This window comes from Rhinichthys klamathensis, unplaced genomic scaffold (assembly GCF_029890125.1).
Source record: "Rhinichthys klamathensis goyatoka isolate OS25496 unplaced genomic scaffold, OSU_Roscu_1.1 h1tg000906l_1, whole genome shotgun sequence".
Lineage (NCBI taxonomy): Eukaryota > Metazoa > Chordata > Actinopteri > Cypriniformes > Leuciscidae > Rhinichthys > Rhinichthys klamathensis.
Genome location: NW_026607252.1, coordinates 1 through 12,500, shown reverse-complemented (window position 1 = coordinate 12,500; position 12,500 = coordinate 1). Strand labels below are relative to the sequence as shown.

Sequence of the window (12,500 nt, the reverse complement as noted above, 5' to 3'; positions counted from 1 at the left end):
AGAAAAAATGTGCGCCTTTGAAAATACGTAATTACAAAGACTACAAACCCCACAGTCTTATACCGCAACAGTTTTACATCAAACTGCGACTTTCTTGACTTTAAAATGTATCTTTTAAATTGACAAACATCATATGTGTAATTCAGGGCACAATTCAAACGAGATCAAAATATTTGTTGTCTCTCGCCATTGACTACCATACAATATTTTTCCGAAATAGGGTCCCATGGTGGCCGACCGGAAGGGGAGGGACTTAGGCTCTCTATAGGCGTGTGTGTGTGTTTCTTTATAAAGTGACATCGCCATCTACTGGCCTGGCAGCAGAATACAGCGTTTTTCGTGGATCTGTGTGAATGGGGATCGTTTTGATAATCGTCAGTACGTGGAAAGTGCAAATGAAAAACGTTTCTGTTTTTAGTACATCGTCTCATGTAATCGTTCCCTCAGTGCTAAACTGTGTGTGTGTTGTGTGTTTCAGGGCTCGGTGGCGCGGTGGGTTACGCTCTGGGCGGTCTTGACTGGACACACACCTTCTTGGGTCGAACCTTTAAGTCTCAAGAGCAAATTCTGTTCATGTTCGCCGCGTTTCTTTTCACGATCTCCGTGGCTCTGCACCTGTTCAGTATCGAGGAGCAGCAGTTCAGTCCGCAACAGGACCGTCTGGACGAGGAGGCGGAAACCCAATCCAGCGTTAAAATCGCACCGCAGCTCGACATGATCCACGAAGACGAGCACTACGGCTATTATGACACGGACCGGCGGTCGGAGCGCGAGCTCGATATGGACTTCTTAGACGTGGAGATCGTTCGCTGTAAGAGCGACTCCGTTTTAGCGATGACCGACGCCACGCTAGACCACCTAGATCACGATATGCTGTTCCTACGCGAAATCGAGCCGTCAATCTTCCAAGATCGCATTTCTTCCTATCACGGGTCACCGCCGCGCCGAAGCAGCAGCGCCGGGAGTCAAGAGTTCATGCGCGGAAAGTTCAGTCGCTTATCCGCGTTTTTGCAGCAGGTTGAAAGCGAGGGAGAAGAAGCTCTGCTAAACAATCAGCTCAACGAGTCTAAAGCTCCTAACGGACATCCGACGGACCTCAACGGACACGGGCCGCCCGGTTTGCAGACCTCAAGCACTAACGCATCAATACGCCGAAGACGCCACACGTTCTACCGACAGTCGTCCTGCACGTTCTCATACTACGGCCGAGTCGGATCGCACCGCTACCGCTACCGGCGCGCCAACGCCGCGTTCCTCATCAAACCGTCCCGCAGCATGAACGACATCTACGAGATGGAGAAGCGCCAGAAGCAGAGGAACGGGCAGAGAGCGAGGCATCAGAGCGGGAACACCAACTCCAGCGGGGACACGGAGAGCGAGGAGGGCGAGACCGAGACCACCGTCAGGCTCCTGTGGCTGTCCATGCTGAAGATGCCCAGAGAACTGTTCAGACTGTGTGTGTGTCACCTCGTCACGTGGTTCGCCATCATCGCCGAGGCCGTGTTTTACACCGACTTCATGGGGCAGGTCATCTACGAGGGAGACCCTACGGTGAGATCCCGCACTGAGCAAAAGGATTCTGGGGGGAAGTAAATATTTACATCGAAAAGTTAGTTTAAGGCAAGAATTTAAAAAACGAAATAAATTCTATATTAGTACTCAATTCAAGCGTGCAGAAATGAAAGCGTAAATACCAACGTTATAAAATTAAGTAAAATTACTCGACTTTTCTGATACTGGTGTTCCCATCATGCACTGGCCCTTGAATAGTTGATTTTTCACTGTTTTAGTAACTTGCCATTTTGTGAGATTTGGAGTTCATTTTCTACTCAAAATGACACATTCAAACACAGAAACGATCCATCAAATGTTACCGTCATTGTGTATCGTCTACCCAGTAATGAGGTCTCTGTAATTTTGATATGTAGATTTGGTGTCTCACACAACATCTAATATATTATTTACTTAGATGTTATATTGTTAGAGTGAAATGTACTGCATAGGAAACTTAAACTAAATAGATTTTACTCAATCTTTTACTAGCCAAGTTAAAATTACTTATTTTCTTTGTGACTTTCACTTAACTTAGTTAAGTAGAGTTTACTTTGCAAATAAATAAAAAGAGAAAGACCAGTCTGATGAGAGAGTTTGTGGCCCTGTAGGCCCCGCTGAACTCCACGGCCCTTCATAACTACCACCGCGGGGTCCAGATGGGCTGCTGGGGGCTGGTGATCTACGCTGCCACCGCTGCCATCTGCTCAGGTACGTCTCCTCAAACCACACCTGTGCAATTACACAGCGCTTCTGTCAGGAACACTATCGGCAAGTACGAATGACAGTTAGCATATAGTTCGGATTGGCGGTCTAGTTCTGTTCTGGCCAGTCTAGCATGGATAAGAGCAGAGATAACTCACTCAGGGTAAACAGAACAGAACCAACATGAATGTATTGCAGACAATGTTGGGAAAGTTCACTTTCTACACGAACTAAATTTTAAAATGGACTAGTCCAGATAATAGTTCATACTTCAAAAGTTCACAGTTCAAAAAATGAACTAGTTCATGGTTCTGCAAGCTATTTTTTCATATACAACCAGAGACAGCAATTATTTTATCGGCGGGCAAAGTTTGCACTGAAATGTAAGATTTTTCCCATCCTCACCGACCTTGTCATAAAACTCGTTTAAATTATCATACGACGCTGCTTTGTCGACTACACGCTGCTTTTTGTTTTGATGACGCATGCGGCGGCCGCGGTGCGACACTGGTGGCTGGTGTTGCCAGATTGGGTGTTTTTTCGCTACATATTAAGGCCTGTTTACGTGTGTTTTAGCCGGGTTTTCCCCTGGAAGGCTCTATAGAAATCTGGCACTATTGAACGAAGTTAAACTGAGAGAGCGTGCGTTCACAGACACCAGAATGAACGAGTTCACAGTAACGTTCATCAGGCAGTAATACAGTACGCTCAGTTCACGTTCGCCCCAAAATATGAACGAGTTCAATGAACACGTTCAGGCACAACACTGTTTGCAGATATCATGAATTCAAGATTTTAAAGTACAACATAATTCGAGAATTTATTCTGATTCAAAGGCACTCAGATGTAAATCCTGACTGAGACAGGAGGAGCTGGGGAGGGAGGAGGGTAATCGCCCCTGAGGACGCGATCGCTGCTGATAATACTGAAGAGCTGATATATGTTGTAGTAATGTTCAGATATTTAATAACTCTGGGAAGGAAGAGGACAGGGTCGGCTTGCGGAGACTGCGGGTGTTTATTGGAAACAAAGAAACAAAACAAACAAAACAACTTCACGCACACAGCGTTTAACTCAGTGTCAGCAATTATCCAATACGTTCCTCGCGCTCTCTGGCTTTCCTCGTCTCAGGTTTCCCACACTCTTTCCGCTATCGGAAGCTCGCTGTGTGTTGCACCCACAGTTCTCCGCTGGTCTCTCTCCCCTTGTCTTCTTTCCACATGGCTTTTATTCTCTCTCTCCAGGCCAATCACTGAAACAAGACACAGGTGTTCGTCATTTGCACTTGACCCACTTACCCCGCACCTGTCTCCCAATCTTCTCTCCCGGTACAGACTCCGCTAGGCCACGCCCCCCTTGCCACATATGTGTACAGTGATAGGCGTCGTATTCCTATAGGTAGACGTGGACAAAGTCCTTTTAGGCAAGTCATGCCACTCGGCCGCCATCTTGGCAACGCCTCCGGGCAGCTATTTCCGACTAACAAGACCAGGCTCCTATCTAAATGAATGGGCAGAGAGTCAGAACTGCACTTTCACTGGTCATCGGGACATGAAAACTGCATGTATAGAAACAGCAGTAAAATATGATAAAAATCGCTGAAAAAGTTTGATGACTTTGCCCAAAAGAAGGTTTAAAACACCTTTTTCCCCACAGGTTATACTTTTACTACGCATGCGCAAGGGTTCACGACACCAACTTCATTTACGTCTCTCCAGAATGCCGGTGTCGTGCTCTACAGCACATACTTAGAATGTAAGGTAACATATTTGTGGTCGATATAAAATGCTTTAACTACTGTAACAAGGTTCAGATGTTATGGAAAGAAGGAGGCAGGAACCGGCGAACATTCAACCATTTTAATAAATAAACAAATCCAAAAATGGAAGTATGCCAGCAGCCCCGGATGAGCTGCTGGCCACACAAAACAGAAACAAAACACAACATAAAATCAGGCCTGTTCCTCTCTCGATCTCCATGTCGTCGCTCCACCTTTTATGCCTCCGCTCCTCCGTGAGAGATACGAGACGATGCGTCGCGCAGGTGCCGCTCATCAGTAATCACGCCACCGGCCTCACGCAGCTCTCTCACGTCCCTCGTCCTCGGCCTGCTCGCCACAACTACCTTGGTAGTCCGGTGTTTTCGCGTTGTTATCACCCTCTTCCATGTGGATTCCATCTGATCTTGCACACAACACCATGGCACAAAACAACTCGCTGTCGCCAAATCGTCTCCGCTGTCGCAAACCTCAACTGTGCGCATGCGTCAGTGGAACCAGACGATAGGCTTAAATGTTTCCCGGCTTGACTGTTAAAAGGCAGACGATTGGCTTTCCAGCGGGAGGGGCGGGACATATGCATACAACCGCCATCTTTGACGTTACAGGTTTTCCCTATATAGTTGTATTGAGGATTGAGGAAGTGGCATGTCTCTATATAAATAGTCTCTGACGCGGATCAGCTGATGCGAGCTTGACTAACGTGTCAAAACATGACTTAATTTTTATTCCGAAAATATATCAATGGACATTTTTAAAAGGGTTTCTCCTGGAACAATTTTAGAATTTCTGACAAATATTAAATTGACAGATTCTATGTAAATGTTATTACTGTTGTTACTATTGGTATATATGTCTGATTTTGTATATTGATTGTTTTTTTAAGGAAAATTGTTAAATTGTTAAACTTCCGGTGGAGAGTACGCTGGCGCATGTTGGCTGCCGCTAATAATTTATTCTTAAATTAGTATATTATATGTATTAGTTGATGTGTTTTTTTATTACACTGCTTTTGCATTATAAATAAAATGTATTATTATTATTATTATTAATGTTTTTATTGATTGTAATCATAATTTTTTTTAAACTGAAACTGAATATAGCCATTGCTGCTGATATGGCGTTAAAATATAAATAAATATTATCTCCAGCTGCAACCGTCTCACCAGATCAATGCACTTGTTCATTCTCCATTTCTCCTGTGAACGCAGCTTTACTGCAGAAGTACCTGGATAACTTTGACCTCAGCATAAGGTCATCTACATCCTGGGCACTCTGGGATTCGCGATCGGGACGGCCGTAATGGCAATCTTCCCGAACGTCTACGTGTCTATGGTGATGATCAGCAGTATGGGCATCATCTCCATGAGCATCTCGTACTGTCCGTACGCTCTTCTGGGACAGTATCACGATATTAAGAGGTCAGAGTCGCCAGTGCACTCACACACACACACACACACTCACACTCATCTCTCTGAGACTCTAATCCTGCCGAATTAAAGCTAATCCCGTCCCTTCACCTCATCTTTGTCATGACCAGTGTTGAGGGGGACATGTACCAGGCATTATGTGTCTTCAGATTACTTTCTGGGTGTAACGAGTAGATAACTTGATTACATTGTTCAGTAGCATGACAGCAATTTAGCCATTTTTTTTTAAATAGCTCTACCAATAATTAATAGTGGTGTAGCATAGAAAAAAACATTACATTGCTTTTTTTTTGTTTTGGGTCATAGTATATAGGGCACCAGGAAACTGAATATTAGTAGTACTGCAAATTCTGATTCATTTTTTTTTCTTCCCAAAAACATTTAAATAGATATTTTAAAATATTTAATTTTAAATATATATATTTTTATAATATCTTAATATTTAATCTTCTAGAAATTTGGAAGTGCAATCTCGATATTTTGAGCAAACTGAATAGGTAGTGCTGTAAATTCTGATTCATTGTAATGTATTTTTTTATTAAAAGAATATATATTTAAAAAATATTTTTATAAAAAATTTAATAATCTACTAAAAATTTAAATTGCAATCCCTATAAATTGATCAAGCTGAATAGCTAGTCCTGCAAATTCTGATTAATTTAATTGATTTAATTAAATAATAATAATTAAAATAATAATAATTATTATATTTTTATTTTTAAATATATATATATATATATATATATATATATATATAGTTAATCTGCTAGAAATAAAATTGCAATCTTTATAAATGTAAAAGGTCTGCAACAGCAGCACACAAGCGAAGGGAATAGGGAGTGCTTTTTATTTATTTACATTCTTTAATAAAGAAAAAATGAATGCTGCTGATTGTGATTTTAATTGTATTTCATTTTTATTAAATATTTTAAAATGCATTTAAATAAATAATTAATCAGCTAGACATTTAAATTGCAATTGCAAAAGTCTGTGTCCTGTTATCATAAACAAATGTAAATATCATGCCTATTCACTGGTCACAGGGTTACATTTAATTCTACCTTACAGGTCATATAAAATAAAATATATTATTAGTTGTTATTAGACTGTCTCCAAATAAACAGCCGTCTTAGAGCAGCTCATGCAATGCACGTTTTAGTGGAGAATCTAAAGGCTAGAATACTTTGATAACTGTTGTATTATCATTATTTATCTAAATAAACCGTTGTCATATGTGTTATACACTCAAAAAACGTCCTATTTATTTAACTGATGTCCTAGTGGAGAGCATTATGATTATCAAAAGTTGCCCAGTGCATTATGAATCAGTTTTTGCTGAAAATATATTATTAGTTGTTATTCTTAGAGCATGCAATAAAGGTGCCAATAATGTTATATTCTCCTCATTATTAATCTAAATAAACCGCTGTCATAAGTTATTAGCTTGGAGAGTTATCAAAAGTTGCCCAGTGCATTATGAATCTAATGTACAAATGTCATGTGACGGGACGTTTAGATGCGACTGATGTGTTTTTGCAGTACGTCCAGCACAGTCCCGGGAACTCGAAGCGAGGCTTCGGCATCGACTGTGCCATCCTGTCGTGTCAGGTGTACATCTCTCAGATCCTGGTGGCGTCGGCACTGGGAGCGGTGGTGGACGCGGTGGGAAGCGTGCGGGTCATTCCCATGGTGGCTTCCGGCGGATCCTTCCTCCTTCCTGGGGTTCCTGGCGTCCTGCTTCCTCGTCATCTACCCGGGGTCCAGCCGGGACGGGGAGAAGAAGGCCTCGGCCTCGTCTAGTAAGACTAACGGTGTCACCGAGAAGCCCAGCTTCCTCAAGCTCACTCGCAAAGGCGCCGCAACCACAACCTGCAAAGTGGAGTGTGAATCCACACTGTGAATGTGATCGAACACGGCTAACATTCCCCACGGACGCTTTTCTCCTTGTTTTTGTTGGTTTGACTGTTTTAGTCCTGGTGTTGCGGGTCTCAGGGCTGCATCTCAGGGCCACCAGGGGGCGACCTCTGGGCTGAACTCTTCAAGAGAGAGAGAGAGAGAGAACTGCGCTGGTGTCTCTCGCTCTCAACCACATGCACTTCCCTTGCACACTTTCATCCTAAACTAATCTACTGTAAAGAGTCTTTAATTATTAGGCAATCGCTCGATAACTATAGTTCTTTTCCTATTTTTGTAACTGATGTCCTGGTGGAGGACGTTATGATTACCAAAAGTTGCTCAGTGCAATAATAAACAGTTGTTTCACTATAATGGCTTTATTTCAGTCGTGTTATGCAGGTGAAAGGGTGAATCTCACCAATAAATGTCATTTATTCATTTCTCAAGAAAAATACCAGAAATTCTGTTTGCATTCGCCGAAAATGAAGGGAATTTCTAGAATCCGTAACTTTTTTCCATTGCGACTTAATGACTATTTTCATGACAACTTAAAATTGACATTATAAAAAAAGTAAAGTTTTTTTTTTTTTTTTTTGCTTGTTGCTTTAAAAACAAAACAAGCAAAAAGCTCAATATCAGCGAGAAGCTGAAGCTGCAGTCGTTTATGAATTAAAAACAATCTTTATCCAGTTATCATAAACATCTAGGAAGTTTCTTTTAAAATAGGATACATATAGAAATAGAAATAAATAGCAACCGTACAATTGGCATTTACTTTACAAATGAAATAAAATATATTATTAGTTAGACTTTTTTTTTTAAGTACAGTATATATTTAAAATATATATATTTGCATTACTATGGAAACACACCGGACATTCATGAAAGCATATGTATAAACGTGGCCACGAATTAACAATTCATTCTCTTGTTTTAGTAAATCGCACAATATAATTATTCATTCCTTTGTTTTATATGGTGCACAATCACAAGATGTAATAATTATTATGATTTAGTAAATCGTGGCCACTGTTTTACTAAGTCGTTCTGATTGAACTAAAACAAGGGAACTAATTATTACAACAAAGCGTGGGGGAACGAATTATTATATTTTTGTGCACGATTTGCATAAAACAAGGGAACGCAATAGTCATTGGAAGGAATCATTAATTCATGGCCACGATAGGCTATCCATATTTTGCCACGTGTGGGACTCCGTACATTACAGTAATGGAGAAATGTTTAATGTGGTGAAAATAATGCCGAATAAGAAATGCTTTATTTTCTTCGTGCAAAATGTCTTTCTTTTGATTTTGAGGTGAGAAGTGTGATCCGTGGCAGTGTTGGTGAGATTCCCCCGAGCGCATGTCCTGGAGCGTCAGTGCCTCTCCTCAATGACGCACTGAAGTGCTTTGATTCGTTCAGTGCGAAGCTGCTAAAGTCAGCGAGTTAGAGAGGTTTAGCTTTCCACGTTTCTCATCGCTTCCTCAGACGCCATAAGCAATGCTGAGAACGAGTAATAATCTCAATGCTGCATCCGTTTTTCACGCATATACCAAACCCAGAAAAGCATGACGCTAGCTCTTACACTGACAGACTTCCGCGGTGCGATGTCTTTATGATATAGCGGTGTAATTGCGTTTGTGATTTCTGAGGTTGACGGCACTTTTTGGCAGATCTTCTGGTTTCTACACACTCTGGTTTACATTGGTTGCTGTGTTCGGTGGAGAGATGCGTTCGCTCGCTCTGGTCTATCGGAGTAACTCCTCTCCGCCATCTTGGCTCCAGCTGCACTCCAGTTTCCTGACACTGAGGATGATTGTGCCAGACTTGATTGAGTTTTTCTGGACCTTTCGGTGTGTGTGTGTGTGCGATGAAGGTCTGGTGACTTCTGTGCAAACTCATGTGATGAAGTCTTTACTGGACACAATTCTACTTCCTGTCTTGATGGTTTACCAGGCCAGTGAAGAGGACGTTTTGTTGAGGCACATTTGTACTGGCTTTAAGAGTATTAAAATCTTATGATAAGCTATATATATATAATTTTTTTCTGGAATGTTTATTGATAATAAAACCAAACTTGAAGACGGAAAAAAAAAATCAAGTTTCTGACAAATCAAACCGCGTTGCAATACGTGCCCCAGCCTCGGTCAGTGTTGGCATTACCGTTGGCGAATCACTGGAACACTTTTCATTTGAATACTTGAAGTGCAATCTTGGTTGTGTTTGGATATTTCGGGATGCGTGCGACGACTCCAGACCTCGGAGCAAAGACTGGGGAATGTCGGGATTGTAACGGACTCTCGGAGAGCGTTTCTGACTCCCTCAGGGATTGAAGTTTCCAGTATTGAATGTAACGTTTGTTTGTTTTTTTAGGGCAAGAAGATTCAACGTTGCACCGAACTTGCACATACAGAGTTTTAAAAGAAATATGAATCACTATATCTTGCAATAGACAAACCTAAACTGTGGTTATTTATTTTTTGAGCGCTTTATCCTTAAATATTTAAAGATATTATAAGTACAGAGAAAAATATATTTACAGCTTGTGAGATGAGATGTGTGTGTGAGAGAGACATGCATGATCGTATGACCACTGTGTGTGTGTGCGTGCATGTGTGTTTTGCATCTCACTCTTTTATAGGATGCATTTCATGAAAATGTCCAATCACAATTCACCCTAAAATTGAATGAAAAATAACATAAAATATTTGATTTGCAAACAGAAAATAAAGCATATGTAAATTTTTCATTACGACCCCCCCCCCCCCCCCCCCCCCCTCAAATTCTCAGTATTGTAGTAGAACAATAATATTTTATTATTATTATTATATATTAATATATACTGTGTGTGATATATATATATATCTACATCTAACATTATTATTTTCCCATTAAAATGAGAATTTGAGTGCAAATTTGCTTATTTTTTTTATAATGCAAAATATAATTCCCTATTTCTTTCTTTTGATTTTGGGGTGAAATGTTTTGTGACCTTGAGATTCACTCTATATAATCATCTTTAGTTTACAATTCACATTTCTAAAGATACTGTAATTCTGAAAACTACGCAGTCTTTCTCTTTCTGTGTGTGTGTGTGTGTGTGTCTTCGCCTCACTGTCACACGGAGTGTGTTTCACCGTTCGGGAGGATCGTGTGGGAAAACCAGATGGATGTTATTTCAGCGTATAATGTATGACGGGAGAGTGTACTATATGCCTTGTCATTTCAAAGATGTGTGTATATATAGATTCTTTTGCTTCTGTACAAAAGCTTATTATTTTTTATTAGTTTATTTTCTATGAGGACTGTATATAAATCCTGTACATATGCCTGAAAATGTAGAGGAACTGAAAAACACTGTATTGAATGCACCTTTAAAGAATTTAAACCAAATACGACAGTCTGTCATCTGTGTTTTTTTGGATTCGTCACACTCATATTTCACATATGGTCACATTGATCTTGAAAAGTTCATCCAAATATGAAAGTCATGCAGGTTTGGAGCAACTTAAGGGTGAGTCGATTATGAGTGAATTGTCTTTTTGGTGAAATGTTTCTTTAACAATATTTTGTGTGTGTGTGTGTGTGTGTGTGTGCATAATTCCAAACGGAATTATGTTTATATATAATCTATAGCGCCATCTACTGGACACAGAGTTTGAGAGACACAATTTCATGATTAAATATTTAAAAAATCCAGGGTTTTCTTACAAGACTGCATTCTTTTACAATTAATTCTCTTTTTAAGTCCGTTTAATATCATTTCAGTTAAAATGACAAAATAATTAATGCAGCAACTGAAGTTTTTTAAGTATATTTTGTGTGTCTTTTTAATCTTAATAATCTCGTCAACTTGCTCCTCACATTATTTTCCAGCTGATGTCGAGCTATTGTTTAATGTTAATCAATATTCAAATGATTTAGTCATTTTTTTAGGCCACTGTTGTAGAAAATACCCTGAAATCTTGAAATCTTAATGTGAAATTCTACATTTTGAATGCTTTAGTGACTCTAGTGTTAGTAATGCAAAGTATATTTGCCCAAAATTGCCCCAAAAACAGATGTTTGTCCAGAGGTTCTGCATATACATGTTATTATTAGTCATATCAATTATCTGGAAATGATATTTGATTCAGGGTTATTGTAGTTAACAAAAACTAAAAGTATTTGATAAAAAATGGCATTTATTTTATTTCAGCTAGTTGCCAAGGAAACATTTCTCATTTCATTTAGTGTAACTTCAACTTGATACTGAAATAACTAAAACTGAAATAAAAATGAACAAAAGCTATACAGACATTGTTTTTAAAAAGCAAAACCTAAAAAAAATGACAAAACAACAAAATTACTAAAACTTCAACAAAAATTCAAATGAAAACAAAAAATATAAAAACTAATCATACAAACTATAGTAACTCAATGCTCTAAGTGAACACAGAGAGTGTGATGTCGAGTGACTCTGGTTATTTAAATGTGCCATTATTCGCCCAGTTCACCCCAAACACGTGAACAGCATCCATTTAGGACGTCCATTTAACCGTAAAACATAATGACAGAGTTTGTATTAATGTTATTTGATGATAATTTCTTCAGCTGATCTGAATTATGCTTTATGAACAGCTGATAATTACAGGTTATGGAGGCTTTATTCAGAATTACTGAGAGTAAATATTCATGCACTTCAAGCCTTTCAAACTAATTACTATGACAGTATGGTATTTATTTACAAGTTAATAATTGTTCAAAGAAAAACTTTTTTTTCGTGAGTGCAATTATCGTTTCTTTATATATATATATATATATATATATATATATATATATATACATAGGCCTACTCTTACGGACCTTTTCAACATAAAACATCTTTTTCATCTTCTTCTCTCCACATTTGTAAGTCGCTTTGGATAAAAGCTTCTGCTAAATTATTAAATGTAAATGTATATATATATCTGCATAAACTAATGATATTTCCCTTCTAGCTCTTTTATTGCTTATTTTATTATTTGTTTGATTATTTATTACACATTTTTAAATGTGATGTAAATTTAATTACTACATACAAAATAATATTATGTAAATTATTATATATCATATTTAATATTTTAAATCATATATTCATAAATCATTGGTTTAAAGAC

At 39.0% G+C, this 12,500-nt stretch overlaps 1 protein-coding gene across 1 annotated transcript in view; it reads left to right on the top strand.

Moving 5' to 3' along the window:
• The window catches only part of LOC130078543 (solute carrier family 45 member 4), a 62,744-nt gene extending 55,149 nt beyond the window's left edge, over positions 1–7,595 (top strand). The window contains 6 exon segments of the mRNA XM_056244081.1: positions 479–1,551; positions 2,163–2,262; positions 5,245–5,280; positions 5,283–5,467; positions 7,003–7,173; positions 7,175–7,595. Of these exon segments, the coding sequence (XP_056100056.1) occupies positions 479–1,551; positions 2,163–2,262; positions 5,245–5,280; positions 5,283–5,467; positions 7,003–7,173; positions 7,175–7,363 (1,754 nt within the window). The 3' untranslated portion in view covers positions 7,364–7,595.
• Positions 7,596–12,500: the final 4,905 nt, after the last annotated feature.